This window comes from Erpetoichthys calabaricus, chromosome 13 (genome assembly GCF_900747795.2).
Source record: "Erpetoichthys calabaricus chromosome 13, fErpCal1.3, whole genome shotgun sequence".
Lineage (NCBI taxonomy): Eukaryota > Metazoa > Chordata > Cladistia > Polypteriformes > Polypteridae > Erpetoichthys > Erpetoichthys calabaricus.
In genome coordinates, this window is record NC_041406.2 from 78,474,736 (window position 1) to 78,492,068 (window position 17,333).

General features: G+C 36.7%; 1 protein-coding gene across 3 annotated transcripts in view; it reads left to right on the forward strand.

Moving 5' to 3' along the window:
- Nucleotides 1-17,333, forward strand: part of phf14 (PHD finger protein 14) — a 299,338-nt gene that overhangs the window by 18,583 nt on the left and 263,422 nt on the right. For all 3 annotated transcript variants that reach the window (XM_028817150.2, XM_028817152.2, XM_028817151.2), the window contains exon 4: nucleotides 1,216-1,360. In XM_028817150.2, coding sequence (XP_028672983.1) covers nucleotides 1,216-1,360 — 145 coding nt within the window. The remainder of the gene's footprint in view (nucleotides 1-1,215; nucleotides 1,361-17,333) is intronic.

The window sequence follows — 17,333 nt, forward strand, 5'->3', positions numbered from 1 at the left end:
TCAAAGTTCACATCAAACACCAGAAATGAGAAAAAACGTGATCTGAGTAGTTTGAGTATTTCTGTAACTGCTGATCTCATGGGACAACAGACTCTAGAGTTTCTTCAGAATGGTGTGAGAAAGAAAACATCCAGTGAGTGGCAGTTGTATGGATGGAAGTGCCTTGTTGATGAGAGAAGTCAGAGGAGAATGGCCAGGCTTATTCGAGCTGACAAAAAGGCTGTGGTAACTCGGATAACCACTCACTATAACTATAGTGAGCAGAAAAGAATGTCTGAATGCCCAACACATTGAACCTTAAGGAACCATGGGCTACATGCTCATGCAGAACAGCAGAAGACCATGTCGGGTTCCACTCCTGTCAGCCAAGAATGGAATGCTGAGTATGCAGTGGTCAGAGGCTCACCAAAACTGGACAGTTGAAGACTGGAAAAATGTAGCCTTGTCTGAAGAATCTTAATTTCTGAGAGAGGCACACAGCATGAATCCATGCCCCCAACCTCAACAGTTCATGCTTTTGATGGTGGAGTAATAGTGTTCCAAGAAGACAATCCCCACACCATAGGCCAGTTAATACAAATCAATCATTGCTTAAATGCCACAGCCTGTTTGAGTATTGTTACTGACCATGTGAATCCATTTATGGTTACTTGCAGCATGATAATGCACCACGGCACAAAGCAAATGTCATCTTAAACCAGTTTCCTGAACATGACAATGACTTCAGTGGCCTTCCTAGTCACCAGATCTGAATCCAATAGAGCACCTTTGGGATATGGTAGAAAGGGACATTTGCAGCATGAATGTGCAGCTGACGAATCTACAGAAAATGCATGATGCAGTCATGCCAAAATGGCTCAAAATTTGAAGGGAATGTTTCCACTAACTTGTGAAATCTACGTCACAAAGAATTGAGACTGTTTTTTGAGAGCAAAAGGAGGCCTTACCCAATATTTGTATAGTATTCCTAATAATTTAAGTAAATCCTTTCACAGCAACCAAGCAACAATGTCTGAAAGATGCAGAGAATAATGCTGTGTGATCTAAAATCGACCTATTTATGGAGAAACTTAAGTTTCTGAACCCCAGCTATAATTCTTGTGACCTATAAATGTTTGATTAAAATGTAGTTTAGTTTAACTGAAAAATGAATCTGCATTTTGTGTATGTTTTTAGTGTTTTTCTTTTGTTATAATCTGTTTTTTTTATCTACAGGATTCCCTAATATTAGACAAAAGTCAGAACTGGAGTTCTCAGAAGATGGATCATATTTTGATTTGCTGTGTCTGCCTAGGAGATAATAGTGAAGATGCTGATGAAATAATTCAGTGTGACAACTGTGGCGTAACTGTGCATGAAGGTATCTATGCACTTTATAATACCTGTTGCTTCTTAAGGTGTATAATAAATGTGAACATGCCCGAAAGGATGCACTTCAGCACTGATTACAAATCCATTCTGAAATGTATGCTCATCATTTTTCTCCCCTCAGTTTCACCTGTTTTTTTTTTTTTTTATCTTGAAGCATAGGCATTTATTAGAACTTCAGTGGGCTTTTGTTTCGTTATTGTTACTCTTCTATTTGGGTGTTTTTCCATCACTGAGTTCTGACTTTACTTCCTTCATCACTAGTTTTGCATTTGTTCTGAGCCAGGCCTGGGGGGACACCGAGGTTATCTGTCGCTGTTTTTCGGGCTAATGGGTGAGAAATCTTGTGGTGGCTGTGACCCTAAGGCCCTTAAGTTTCGCATTGCAGTTCCAGACTCATCTGGTCCTAGCACCTGGTGATGGTGCTTTACCAGTTTTGGTTATTAGTTGTAGAGCTCCATCCTGTAACTCATGCCCCTAACTATACTTTACATTCAGTAAAATACCTAAGTTGACACCACCACTCGCAGCTGAGAGCAGAAAAATGGAAATATCTAGGCCAAATTAAGATGCAAAAAGTTTATCTTCTTTCTTAAAGCACAAAGCAATATGCAATAACGAGATAAAATGACAGTAATATAGAACAGAATCCACTAACTTATTGCCTAACTAGCACCTATGCTCTGTTATGTAATAAACACAATGAACATATCATTATGTAAGAGTAAATGAAACTACTACTTTTTCTGTATTCTAATAGAATTATTTTGAATGATGACCGAAGCTGTCCTACCTTTTACATGCTGTATATCAGTACTTTACTACTGGACCCTTCCTATGCAGTATAAGTACAAGACAGTTTTGTTCTTTGTATTTTTCCTTATTTTGCATACCTAAACTTGAAAACATCTGTACATTGTATTTTTTGTTGTTCAACCCAGAAGCAGTAGATATAATTTTAATCCTGTATGAAAAAACAATTCACCATACAAGAGCTGTGGACGATAGATTCAGTCCTTTTTCATTTTCGGTTAGAACAGTAGGACTTTAGTTTCATTTCTGCAAAGTAAGCAAATCAGAAGTTTGAATCTTACAGAAAATTAAAAAGTAAATGTGCTTTCATGTCTGAGCATAGTTATCAGGATGGGCACATCTCTTTAAAATTTAGGCATCTTTTAAGAGATGTTACTGTAATATTTCAAGTGAAATTAAGAACAGTACATTTGATCCTATACTTAACACCTGTCATAATAATGTAAATTCATGCTACTAACTGAGGTGAAGCACAATATTCAAAAGCTTTAAAATAATTTCTTTATATACAGTACATTGAAAGCTGGAAACATAACCTATTAACAGTGACCATTTCTGACATCATTATCAATGGGGAATTAAAACCAGAGTTGGCTGTCTTATTATACAAGCAATACTTTCTACATATTTTTGTAAAGAAAAATATTTCACCTTCATGTACATTTTCATTATGTGCGACTCTTAGTCCATTAATAAGCAGGCACCATGTGCACCGCTAGCAACCTTGCAACTGAACAAACAGCTGTTACTTGCTAATGATCTCTTCTAAAAAACAAACTAGAGAAGAAAATTACCACTAATTACGAATCCCTTGATGATGCAATAATGTTGAAGTGAATTAATGACAAAATGTATCCAGTTTTATGTGAACTTACATTATTATAGGAATGAAGTGTTACATTTGGCACTCTTTCTTGAATTGACCTGATGTATGAAACATGATTTTTTTGCTGCCTGTTTTACTGGAATATCTGTTATTTTGCTATTGTTGATGATAACATAACCCTTGACATTGTCGCCTTCACTATCTTGGTGCTCCAAGCTAAATGCAGTTATTGCTGTCATCATCACCTTAATAGAAGAACTATAATTGTGTAACACTTACTTTCATTTCCAGGCTTACTTTTTATATATCAAAAAAAATATTTTTGAATTCTTTGCTGTTATGTCAGTGAGTTATTGGGGATTGTGATCTTGAAATGTGCTGCACAAAAGGAATGCTTTTTATGGCAGGATTTGCCATAATATAAGGTCAAAGGAGCTAGAGTTAAATTAGTAACTTTATAGAAACTATGCAGTATAACTGTAGTGGGCCTTATCTGGAACTTGCAGTTTTCCTGAGTTTTTGCTATATTCTAGGGATTTGGTGACCAAGGTTGCTCCTTGTCAAATTGATGTGCTTATTTCTCCTGGAGGGTTTAGTTTAATACAAGTGCTGTATCTTAACTTTAAGGTATTATAAAAACATGGTAGGAAATAATCATTTTTTAAGTTTCAATTTTATAAACAAATGCAGGCATTTTGTATAATACAGAAAATAACATTTTGCTTTACAAGAATACCGTATAGTGACTCATTTAGTCTAACCAATAGCAAAAAAAAAAAAAAAAAAATAATACAAATTCAGCAGTATATATTTTCAGTCTCCTTTGTTTGTGATAAAAAAAATTATCAAAAAAGCAGTACAGTAATCCCTCGCTATATCGCGCTTCGCCTTTCGCGGCTTCACTCCATCGCGGATTTTATATGTAAGCATATTTAAATATATATCGCGGAATTTTCGCTGCTTCGCGGGTTTCTGCGGACAATGGGTCTTTTAATTTCTGGTACATGCTTCCTCAGTTGGTTTGCCCAGTTGATTTCATACAAGGGACGCTATTGGCAGATGGCTGAGAAGCTACCCAGCTTACATTTGTCTTTCTCTTGCGCTGACTTTCTCTGATCCTGACGTAGGGGGATTGAGCAGGGGGGCTGTTCGCACACCTAGACGATACGGACGCTAGTCTAAAAATGCTGAAAGATTATCTTCACGTTGCTATCTTTTGTGCAGCTGCTTCCTGAAACGACATGCTGCACCGTGCTTCGCATACTTAAAAGCTCGAAGGGCACGTATTGATTTTTGCTTGCTTGTTTTTCTCTGTCTCTCTCTCTCTTTCTGTGCTCTTGACGGAAGGTGTGTGAGCTGCCGCCTTCAACAGCTTTGTGCCGCGGTGCTTCGCATACTTAAAAGCCAAACAGCCCTATTGATTTGTTTGCTAGAGATTGTTTTCTCTATCTATGTGACATTCTGTGCTCCTGACACGCACTCCTTTGAAGAGGAAGATATGTTTGCATTCTTTTAATTGTGAGACAGAACTGTCATCTCTGTCTTGTCATGGAGCACAGTTTAAACTTTTGAAAAAGAGACAAATGTTTGTTTGCAGTGTTTGAATAACGTTCCAGTCTCTCTACAACCTCCTGTGTTTCTGCGCAAATCTGTGACCCAAGCATGACAATATAAAAATAACCATATAAACATATGGTTTCTACTTCGCGGATTTTCTTATTTCGCGGGTGGCTCTGGAACGCAACCCCCGCGATGGAGGAGGGATTACTGTACATTAATTCAATCACAAGAAAATATGTTTCAGAAAATTTTTGATTAAATACCTGTATAATAACTGTATACTTCAACGAGGAGGGTTTGGTATAGTTCAGTATGATAAAAAATAAAATATTAGAAAGAGAAAAATTTATTACATTAGTAAAATAGTGGGCGTCTTAAGTGCATTCCATAACAACAAGGTCATCATCAGCAAATCGCTTAACCATAACTCACTGTAACATTTACTGTAACTCACAGTAAACTCACTTTGATGCTTGGTCAATTGATGCTGTAATGTGACATATTTTTTATGGTTTTGCTGTCCATCATAGTACTACCAGCAGCACTAATGCTTATCACTTTGGCTCCAGCACTACTATGAGCAAAAGCTTGGTAAAGTTTGCAGTACATTTTACCAATTTTGTCTGGAGCAAACATTAATTTTTTTGACCCATTTAATAGTTATCAGTTTTTGTAGTATTTGTTGTCCTTCGTGTTTGCAGCAGGTTTTGCATAAGACAGTTGTATAACAATGATGTCCATTTTATGAGTAAGAATATTTATAAGGTCAGTAAGGCATGAGATATGTGAAAGAGAATTTGTAAAAAATAAAGCATGAGATAGAATTGGAGTATTAAGGCTGTATATCAATGTGATTGTGACAGTCATACATGTTATAGTATTAGTAATATGTAATTTTGGGGGCATTTTGGCCAATGTCCTTTTGTTTTAAGAAAATGTTTAAATTAGGGGTATTTTTGTCCTTTTCATTGATTGTTTGATGCTGCTTCTGTGTAGAGCATAAAGTAAAGTAACCAAGTAAATACTGTTATTTATTTACCTGTAGTAAACTGCACATATACAAGTATGTGTAAGTAGTGGTCATAAAGAAAACAATGGTCTTTATGTTCTTGTGTAGTTCTTGAATTATTCACAGTAATATTCCACTTTTGAGAAAAGTAGTACATAAAAATGCTAATTTGTTTTTTCTAACTCCAATTATGGCTAGCATTTTTTGAAAGACTAATCTTTTATATAGAGGTAATAATCGAGACATGTTTGATACAAGTAACAATGATAAGGACATCTCATCCTGATAAGATTTAGCAAATCACCAAGGAAAAGTTATTGCTCAGTGGAATGTTTTAAATTAAGGGCATCTGAAAGTCAGCTGTGGCTGTAAACATGACTTTCATGTGTCATCTTGAAACAGGAGAGACTAGTGCTCTATAATCAAGTTATTAATGTTTTGGTCCAAGACTCTGCACAACAGTCTTCCAATTTTTCAAGCATTTCCAGTATTGTTTTCACTGCATGAAAATAATAACATTATCGATAATTGTTTTAACTCTTTGTGAATAAACCCTTTGCATTATGTGACTATTTGCATATTAATGGGTTGGTGGCTTTTTGGTACACTGTAGTTGAAAATGTTTAATATCAAAACAAGAGAAAATGAATCATTCGTTCTGAAAGAATAGGAGTTTTGAAAATGGAATGGGTTGTGTGAATCCTAAACATTCATTTAAATCACTACTAAATAATGAAATCTGTTATACACACACACACACACACACACACACACAAAATTGTAGTCATTCTGCATCCATGGTACATGAACTTCTGGTTAGTACCAAAATTATTTTATATAAATTAGATCTTGGTAAACATGGAGAAGAATAGGTTTTTAGAGCAAATGTTTCGTTTTTTGTAATAATTTCATTAAAGACATTTGAATAAGACTCATTTATGACACACAAGACATTGGTGGATTGTTATCTCTTAGAACTGAACTGCTGAGCTACTCCTGGTTTTGTATTGTTGTCCAAAATAAGTCACCTATGTACAGCTAAAGGGCCAAAAACACAGTTATAGATAAGAAGCTTAACCAATTTCCTATTTCCATTTCTGGACAAGAGGCTGTTGGTGATGATTATGTCTTATTCTGTATGTTATTATATATTTTTTTCAAAAAGTTAAATAAGGAGGTCAGGAGAGAGACACGCACACCTAATTTTAAGGCAAGCTAAAGATTCTTTTGTTTGGATGAGATTTTACTTATAAGTACTACTCAAAACCTACCTTTGCTTTGCTTGTAATTCCTTCTGTTATACCCCACAGATTAGACGGTGGTCAGCTTGCATTTATGAAGTTTTATCATTATTTAACAAACTGAAATTGAGAAAACTGCCTTCAGAAAAATTTTGTTTGTCTCAGCAACTCATACAGTTCTCTAGGTTTTTGTCTGCCTACGAAGGCCTTGCCTGTCCTGAATGTCAATCCAAAAAGGGCAGTGTCTAATTTCTCTTGCATAATGTGGTTCCACATCTTAAAGTGCAGATCCTTTTTTTTTTTGACCTTTGCATATCATTGAGTATAGTAAACATATGGATGTAGGACATCATCTGCGAAGTGGGTATTTTATTTTTGGTATGGAGCTAAACATGCAAACATTATCTTCTCCTATGATTTCAAATGTTCTGTGCCAAATTTGAATTGGCGCTATGATAATTATAAATGAGATGTTCCACAATTAACAAGCATTCTTGTTGTAAGCAATATTGAAGTAAGCTATCAAAATCAATCATTAGTTATTTTTATGTATGAGTAAACCAAAGCTGTTTTCAAGTGCTGAATTTCTGAATATTATTATCACCACTCTGTTGTTGGATTTTCTTCAAACACACATCTGTGAAGTTCTAGGGTAAATGGTATTACCCCTTTTCTTTAGCATAAGAATAAAAACTGTAACTGCAGCTTTAGACTTGAGCAGCAACCTCTGACTGAAGCCTAATTCATACCTCATCCAAAGTAAAATTATTTATTAAGCTGTAGGATGAGTCTATGCGTAGAACTGCTGCAGTGGGTGTTTCTCTGGATATGTTCATCTGATAAAGCAGCATAAATCATATTCAAATGACACTTTTCCAAGCATTTTTCAGATATTAAGGCATTGCTGTTCACTGAGGAGAATGACCATAACTTATGTTTGCCAACCCTGAAAGACAAATCGGTGCATAAGTTATCAAACAAAAGATTGGGCCTATTTGCATCCAAAGAAATAAGTGGCAAAATGTTCAATCCTTTCCTTATAATCCATTGTCAGTACTAGCTCCTTCCTCTCCCTCTCCTTCTCTCTCGCTCTCTCTCTAGACATCTTGGGCTCAGCTTCTGATACCTGTGCTAGACCTCAGCAGTAGAATACAACATCTAATGGAGTTGGGTGTAGATGCCTCATGGAGCGCAGTCTTGTTAAAGGACAGTGAGATGCAGAAGCAATATATACTATATGTAAAGAATCACGTTGGTTTCATTGAAATAGAAGATTTAAGTATCACTAACTTTGAAGAGTATTTTGTGAAGTAAACAAATGATCACTGTGTGAAGCCTTAAAAGTTGTTAATACAGTATAGTGTGAAACTAAAAGCAGAGTCCCGGGCAAAGAAACATAAAAAATGATCTTCCTGCACACGTGGCAATGAAAATTTGTCTGTAAGACCTGAAGACATCAGGACAAAACATTGCCTCTGTCCTTTGAATCAACAGGACCTAAACAGAAGATTAAGTATCAGCACTGTTTACTTAGTGCCAATGGGAGTACTGCTTTCAATTTTGTAGTTTGGGGTAATGCCAGCAAATGTATTAGCATATGTATTTCTGGTTGTGGATATTACTTAAGCTGAAAGTAATAAACCTGTGTATTAGGCAAATCATTAGCTTTTATAAGTATCTTTCTCCAATCTTCATACAAAAGGTAAAGGTGTGAGAGCTTAAGCTTAAGTTGCTCAGTCATACATTAGTTTCAAATTGTTTGTAATGTATTTTTGTGTACACACACACCCCCACCAAAAAAAGATGAGATGTGTTAGTTAAAGGCACCTGGTATATTTAAAGTAAACAGACACTTTGAAAATAAATTAGTCAAAGATGTAGCCTTTTAAACAGCTATAACCATATATATTAGAATATCATTTAAGAGCTGGTCCTAAATGAAGAAATGTTTCCTTGGAGAATTCATTACACAAGAATTAGAAAGTGGAAATATAATTAATAGATTTATGCACTATTTATATGAAAGAGAGAGAAAAGTTAATGTAGATTTAGTTTTTGTGTTTTCTGTTGTATTTTTTTGTATATGTGCATTTCTCTGTTTCCTGTAATTCTTGTGTTGTGAATAAATTATTTTATTATTAGTAAATAATGTTAGTAAATTATTTTTATCACAGCAAATGTGTTTGAGTTACTTTTTGAAAAATGTCATACAGTAATCCCTTGCTATATCGCGCTTCGACTTTCGCGGCTTCACTCTATCACGGATTTTATATGTAAGCATATTTAAATATATATCACAGATTTTTCGCTGGTTCGTGGGTTTCATTGGGCAGTGGGTCTTTTAATTTCTGGTACATGCTTCCTCAGTTGGTTTGCCCAGTTGATTTCATACAAGGGACGCTATTGGCAGATGGCTGAGAAGCTACCCAACCAGAGCGCGTATTACGTATTAAATAAAACTCCTCAAATATATTGTGAGCATGGGGGCTGTTCGCACCCCTAGAGGATACGGCTGCTCCTCTAAAAACGCTGAAAGATTACCTTCACATTGCTCCCTTCCTTGCTGGGCTTACTTGTGGCTGCTTTGTCAAGCGATATGCTTCCCGCACGGTGCTTCGAATACTTAAAAGATCAAACAGCACGTATTGATTTTTGATTGTTTGCTTTTCTCTGTCTCTCTCACTTTCTCTGACATTCTCTGCTCCTGACGGAGGGGGTGTGAGCAGAGGGGCTGTTCGCACACTGGCCTAGAGGATACGGATGCTCCTCTAAAAAATGCTGAAAGACTACCTTCACATTGCTCCCTTCCTTGCAGCTGCTTTGTCTGGCGGTGCTTCGCATACTTAAAAGCCCAAACCCCTATTGATTTTTGATTGTTTGCTTTTTTCTCTCTGACATTCTCTGCTCCTGACGTGCACTCCTTTGAAGAGGAAGATATGTTTGCATTCTTTTAATTGTGAGACGAAACTGTCATCTCTGTCTTGTCATGGAGCACGTTTAAACTTTTGAAAAAGAGACAAATGTTTGTTTGCAGTGTTTGAATAAAGTTCCTGTCTCTCTACAACCTCCTGTGTTTCTGTGCAAATCTGTGACCCAAGCATGACAATATAAAAATAACCATATAAACATATGGTTTGTACTTCGCGGATTTTCACCTTTCGTGGGGGGTTCTGAAATGCAACCCCCGCGATCGAGGAGGGATTACTGTATTGGAACCACAAATCAGGGAAAGTGAAAGTGTGTTTATGTGTGGTTTTGCCAATTTATAAACTTTGATTTAATTAGGCTTATTTCTTACTGATAAATTAATGAAACTGTAATAAAATCTATGAAGGTCTGCTTCTTTTTGTTAGCCTAGAACATGATGTATGCAATTGAATGTGTTTGGCAGGTGAGTTTAGTAAATGTTTGATGTTAAAAAAGTTAGTGCTGTTTTTGTGCACAGGAGCTGAATTGTTATTTAATAGGAAAATATGAAGGAGGGGAACACCCAGAAATTCCTGAAATTGATCAGTAGCGCAGGTGAAGGTTGTAGTTATTGACTATGCTGCTAGATATCGTATACCTTTAGACTTATGAATCAGTCAGCTGAGTGATATTGCATTAAGTTGGTCAAGTGTTTCTGACGTTTATTCTACAATGGTTTGTGTGACCTCAGCAATTTGTTTTCTCTCCAAGGTAAAAGGCATGCCAGGTTATATCAGTTATCAAGACAGCATATTTTTTAACATTGAACGTCTTATTAATTAAGAGCTTGTTTCCTGTGAACATACTGTTAGTCAGCAGCATTACATTGAACTGCTTTGGCATCTGTAAGAATGCTTCAGGAAAGAGATGTCTGCAGCGTCGATGAACATAAGACTGCATTTTGCACCTTGACAGCACCTACTCAAACCGCATTGTCATTCAAAAAGTTTTTGACCAAAAACAATATGGTTCTTGGTTGGCTTCCCCAAATTCATCAGATCTTGCTCCCTTGAAATGAATATTGAGACTGTAGGAAAGAGTAGAAGAAATCCCTAGTAGAAAAATTGCAGGAAGCCCTAGACATGTTAAAAAAGATGAGTACAGGAAGTATTTCCAGGAATTAAATAAGCGCTAGGGCAAATGGTATTGCATCTGAATGGGAGAATTTTTATGGTGACTAAAATGAAATTGCTGTAAACTATATAATAAATGTTTTTTTTTTTTTTGTTTTAACAGTTCAGGGAATTTTGGGTCCCTTTTCATAATTGAAATGAAATTGATTTTTTTTGACATCTTTATTTAATTTTATTACCAAGTCCATTGTCAGCCTCCTATAAATCAAATTTTTTCGTTTTTGGTGGTGGTTCAAAACCGAGAATTTCATTTCATTGAATAAATGGATTAACATGCAGTGTCTCTTATGCAAATTAATGCAGATATGTTTAGTGACATTCATAACTTGGGTCAAGGGGTAAGTTAGTAAATAAATTGCTGTATTAAATCTATTCCATTTTATTCTTTTTTCATTAATATATGTATTCTTAGGTTGAATTTATGAAAACAATGAGATTTTCAGGCATTTCCTCTTTCTTGCAGTAGTTACTTCTTGGTGAAAGAATTTGTAATGTGTTCTATATATTGTTTCATAATTTATATTAGCTAATTAATTATTAAATGTTTTTTATTCATTTTTATTGGTAAAGTGGTGGTTGCTATTTTTATTTATGTTAAGATACAGTATGAGGTATAATATATATTACAAATCAATGGAACTTTTTTTTTATAATTATTTTTCCTAATAATGACCCATTTGATTTTCAGCAAGGTACTGTTGATTACTAGAGCTTATTATAAGGAAAAATAATATCTTTATTGTAGCCTCAACAAAAGTTGTAGTTTCATTAAGGGTATGTATTGTACTGTCGTTTAAAATTTGTGGCAGGCAAATGAAGGCATAATTGTGCTTGTTTATTCAGGAATTAAATGCCAGTTGAAATCCAAGAGGCATTGGATGTTTAAAATGATTGTTACATTATTTTGTCATTTTATATTAATTAAATTATGATTTCTATACTCTTTTCAATGTTATGTTTAAGTAAGATGTCTCATTTTTCACAATTTCCGTGCTGTTAATATTTTATATATATGGGTCTTGTAGCTGTCAGCTATCTAAGTGTCCTTGCTGCATAGCATCAGGTTGGTTACTGAGAGTATTATTTTTCATTTTGTCTTGCCCTCTCTCCCCTGATGGGCAGCCACATGTCTGATCTTTAAAGAGCAACTTTCATGCAGTGTAGAGGCTGGAAACCTAACTCTGATGTTCAGGTCTCAGCTAAAGAACAAACCTTATTAACTGATTAAGGAGCAAAATAATATTTTTCTGCTTATTCCATTCTAACTTAAATCTATCAGATTGTAAATGTTGTGTATGCTACAAATTATATTTAAAATATCATTAGGCATAAATATTGTTAGGTGAAATTTGAGACATTTATAAGTAAAGAATTTTATAGCATTTGTGAACTGTTGGTTGTTGAGCATTATAGTGATTTGTTATTGATAACATAGATTTTGCTTAAACATTAAGGTCTTTGCTTATCAAAAATATTGTTAAATAAAGACTGAAAATATTTTTGATGTTGTGGAAGAGACTAGATTAAATTGAGACCTTTAGTATTTTGTAGTAAATTGTGGCAAAGAAACCTTTTTTAAATATAAATTGTAAGTAAACTGCCAGTTTCATCTGTGGCACTTATATGTCTGCTTCAATGCATGATTTAGCCTGGATGGACAGGTTTTAGAAACATGCCCAGGAAAATTAGATTTTCATATCCTCTAAAAAAAAGGTTTGTTTTTCATGTTACAGATGTCTTCTGTTATAGCTGTTTTTCAGTTGTTATTCACCGATTGATAAAATGTACTTTTCGGTCCACACTTTTAAAGCACACCAGTGCAAAGATGGTGGGTCTTTCTGTGTACATTTAAAAAGTATGGAATCATATGAGTGAACTATTCTGGCATCTTTCAAGGCAAATGACAAAAATCATTACTTTAGTGATGTATTTAATTCATGCTAGTAACAAGATAAGTTTCTCTAATGCTAAACTCTACGGCTAATGCCAAACTCTGGCCCTGCATTTTGTTTTTTGTTTGTCCAGAGCGCAAGTTTAGTAAAGCATGGTTAATGCAAATTTAATAATATAAACTTGACTGCTAAGAGAAAATACTCAATGTAAAGGAGCTTATCTCTGAAGCAGTCCAATTGGTAATATACTGGAGCAATACTTACTATACCTCCTGCATTTATACAAGGGATTTAAATAAATTATGTTCTCAGAATTCCTGTAATATTCCTTAGACTCTTGCCCCAGTGGCATTGTATTCAAATTAGCAGGTTCACTGAATGTTCACTGAATATACAGTATATATATCCATCCATCCATCCATCCATTTTCCAACCCGCTGAATCCGAACACAGGGTCTGCTGGAGCCAATCTCAGCCAACACAGGGCACAAGGCAGGAACCAATCTTGGGCAGGGTGCCAACCCACCGCAGGACTTACACAAACACACCCACACACCAAGCACACACTAAGGCCAATTTAGATTCACCAGTCCACCTAACCTGCATGTCTTTGGATTGTGGGAGGAAACCGGAGCGCCCGGAGGAAACCCACGCAGACATGGGGAGAACATGCAAACTCCACGCAGGGAGGACCTGGGAAGCGAACCCGGGTCTCCCAACTGTGAGGCAGCAGAGCTACCACTGTGCCGCCCCTATTATATATATATATAATATAATATACACGCACACACACACACAGTGGTGCGGTTGTCCCCTGTGAAGTGCCCTGAAGTGAGGACACACGATCGATGGCTGAAGTTGGGATCTTTTGTGGAAAGTGAGTGCCACTAAGCACTCTCTCTTGATTGACTATAGTGGGTGGGGAGTACCTGAGAAGCCCTATGACATGAGACAGATGCTGTGTTGGATAGTGAAACAATAACACCTGTGCTGCAGTTCAAAAGTGCTGTGCGTTGCCCATTCAAAATAAAGAAATATATAGTACACCACAGGTGGAAAATTCCACATCATAGGTCTCACTTATAAAACTATGCTTGGATGCAAATGTGAAAATATGTGAAGGCCAAAAGAAAAAAAATGTTTGCGCTCTGGCAAATTTGTATGCAATTTATCTTTATATATCACAATCATCTTGTAAGTGTTCTTACGTGAAAGTGCTTCAAAACTCAGCTTGGTATCACAGATGACTTGTGTGCTAATAGAATGTCACTGCTTATGGTTAACAAATGCAGTTTTATTCTCACTAGGTGCCCTTTTTGCAAAATGAGTACAGTAAAGACCTTTGATTATGTTAGGAATACAAAACATTGCTGCAAATTATAGTTTTAGGTTGGCAAAAACGTTATGTTTTTTGATTGCCTACAGCATATGGAAACTTAATTTAGTGCTGCGTTGGTCTGTTAATGGCTTTCAGCACAGCAGACATGATGGAGTGAAGATCGGCTGAGATATATCCTTAACTGTCAGGCAGTTAGCTGAGAAGTGACACCAGGTAATCTATATATACTGACGAAAACTAAAATAGTTATTCATTATAAATATGCAGCATTGTGGCTCTATAATATTAATTATTATACTTTTGATTCATCATTTAGCTGGGTTGGCTGCATTTCCCTACTTCATTATGTGCGTCTCCAAGGTATCTCATTATTTATATGCAAATAATTACAAAATCTGAAATACTTCTGGTCCCAGGCATTTCGGATAAGGGATATTCTGCCTGTAAAAAAATATATACAATATACAGTAAAACCTTGCATTGTGAGTGACTTGGTCTGCGAGCAAAAGTTTTTAACAAATTTGAACTTGATAAATGATTGAGGTCATGCAATACGAGTAGTATGTATATGCTTTGTCTGCCAAGCGTCATGTGATCACCGATGAACCGATGGTTGTTCTCTCTCTTGCTGCAGGATTGTGGGTAGTCGTCTTCCATGCTCGGTCTCTGTTGGTGTGCCTCACTCGTATAGTCAACATCTGTATGAGCGTATACGGTTTACTATAGTATTGTGACCATTGTGACAGTTCTTTTGTAACTGTACTGCAACAGTGCCCACCCCCATGAAGAAAAAGGTTGAAAAGGAAGGCATTAACAACAACATTTATTTATATAGCACATTTTCATACAAATAATGTAGCTCAAAGTGCTTTACAGGATGGAGAAAGAGATAAAAGACAAAATAAATAAGAATTAAAATTAGGGAACACTAATTAACATAGAAGAAAAGAAAGGTCTGATGGCCATGGAGGACAGCAAAAACAAAAAATAAACTCCAGACAGCCGGAGAAAAAAATAAAATCTGCAGATTTTATTTTAGGAAATGATTATGTTGGAAGTTAAGAAGGAAATTATTGAGAAGCACGAACGAGGTATGTGAGTGGCCAACATTGCAAGATTTTATAACAAGTCTGTGTCGACAATTTGCACAATATTAAGGAAGAAATAAGGGGCCTAGATGCAGCAATAGGAGTCACAAGATTATCAAAGCAACGGCCATGTGTTCTGGAAGATGTAGAAAAGTTGCTTCTCGTTTGGATAAACGAGAAGCAATTAGCTGATGAAACTGTGATCGAGAACTTTATCTGTGAGAAGGCAAAGGCCTTGTACGCCGACCTCGTATGTAAACTGCCAGGTACATCGACAGAAAATGAAGAAGGCTTCAAGGCGAGAAGGGGTTGGTTTGATAACTTTGAGAGGATAAGTGACATTCATAGTGTTGTGAGGCACGGAGAGGCTGCGAGTTCAGAGGTGTTCGCTTCTGAGTTCCAGAAGCTCATGGTTTCCGGTGTTACCTGCCGCATCAAGTTTTTAACTGCAATGAGATGGGGCTTTTTTGGAAAAAGATGCCAAAGAGGACCTACATTACACCAGAATGAATGCAATGCCAGGTCACAAGCCCATGAAAGACCGTCTCACCCTCTTGTGTGCTAATGCAAGCGGGGATTTCAAAGTCAAGCCCCTGCTCGTGTATCATTCCAAGAATCCACGAGCCTTGAAGAAATGCAAGTTTTAGAAGAGCCAGGTAAACGTTATGTTGAGGTCCAACAGCAAGGCTTGGGTCACTCGTATCTTGTTCGTTGAGTGGATCAATGAGGTCTTTGGACCTGCAGTGAAGAAATACCTTTTAGAAAAGAATCTGCCACTCAAAGTCTTGCTGGCTATGGATAATGCTCCTGCTCATCCTCCAGGCCTTAAGGACAACTTACTGGAGGAATCTGAGTCCATTAAGGTCAAGTTCCTTCCTCCCAACACCACTCCACTACTCCAGCCCATGGATTAGCAAGTCATTTTGAACTTAAAAAGCTTTAAACCAAAGCACTATTTCAACGATGCTTCGAGGTGACCGAAGGAAAAAACCTTACCCTTCGAGAATTTTGGAAAAATCATTTCCACATCGTGAACTGCCTCAAGATCATCGATAAAGCCTGGGATGCGATCACCAAGAGAACCCTCAATTCTGCTTGGAGAAAACTGTGGTCTGCTTGCGTGCTTGGACAGGACTTTGAGGGGTTTGCTCATTGAACAGGAAGCACCAGTTGTCGATGAAATTGTGTCCTTGGGGAAGACCATGGGACTGGAGGTGAATGAGGTTATGGAGGAGATTTCGTCTGAGGAGGAGGAGGAGAAAAAGACAGAGGAATCCCTCACTTTAAATGAGATTAGGGAGATGTATAAAATGTGGAAAAGAGTGCAAAATTTTGTAAAAAGCACCACCCGAATAAGGCTGTAGCAGTGCAAGCAATGAATCTGTTTAATGACAATGCAATGTCACTTTTCCGTGAAATCCTCAGAAGGAGGCAAAAGCAACTGTCATTTGAAAGGTTCCTTGTTAAACTTGCAAAAAAAGAAAAAGATTCCAGTGAGCCAACAGATAGCAGTGATTCCATTAGTTATAGTGAAAGTCATCCTACACAATCACCCTCCTCCTCCTCTCCTCTCTCTCGTCTCCCTCACACCTGCCACGATTCTTTTCAAAGGTACTGTAAAGTGCAGGTTAATTTGTTTTATGTATTTTTACTTTATATTTTGTACTAGCAAAATACCCGCGCTTCGCAGCGTAGAAGTAGTGTGTTAAAGAGGTTATGTAAACATATATATATACATATACATATATACATATATATGCATATCTACATATACACATATCTACATATAAATACATATACAGTGGAACCTCGAGATACGAGCACCTCTGTATACGAGAAATTCAAAATACGAGGAAAGTATGAGCGAAAAATTCAGCTCTAAATACGAGCATTGGTTCGCGTAACGAGCCACGAGCCAGGCTGTGGGTATAGCTCGCGGCTTAGCAAGGGGGCGTGGTAGCAGTTGCGAGCCGCGATCTGCGGTGTCTGCGTTTCTCACTTAAGTGCACAGGTGGGAAACTGCCCACATCCATGATTGTTCCTGTGGCTGATGGGCTGCAGCTGCCATGTCCTCCCCGCATATATAGAGAAGCGCGA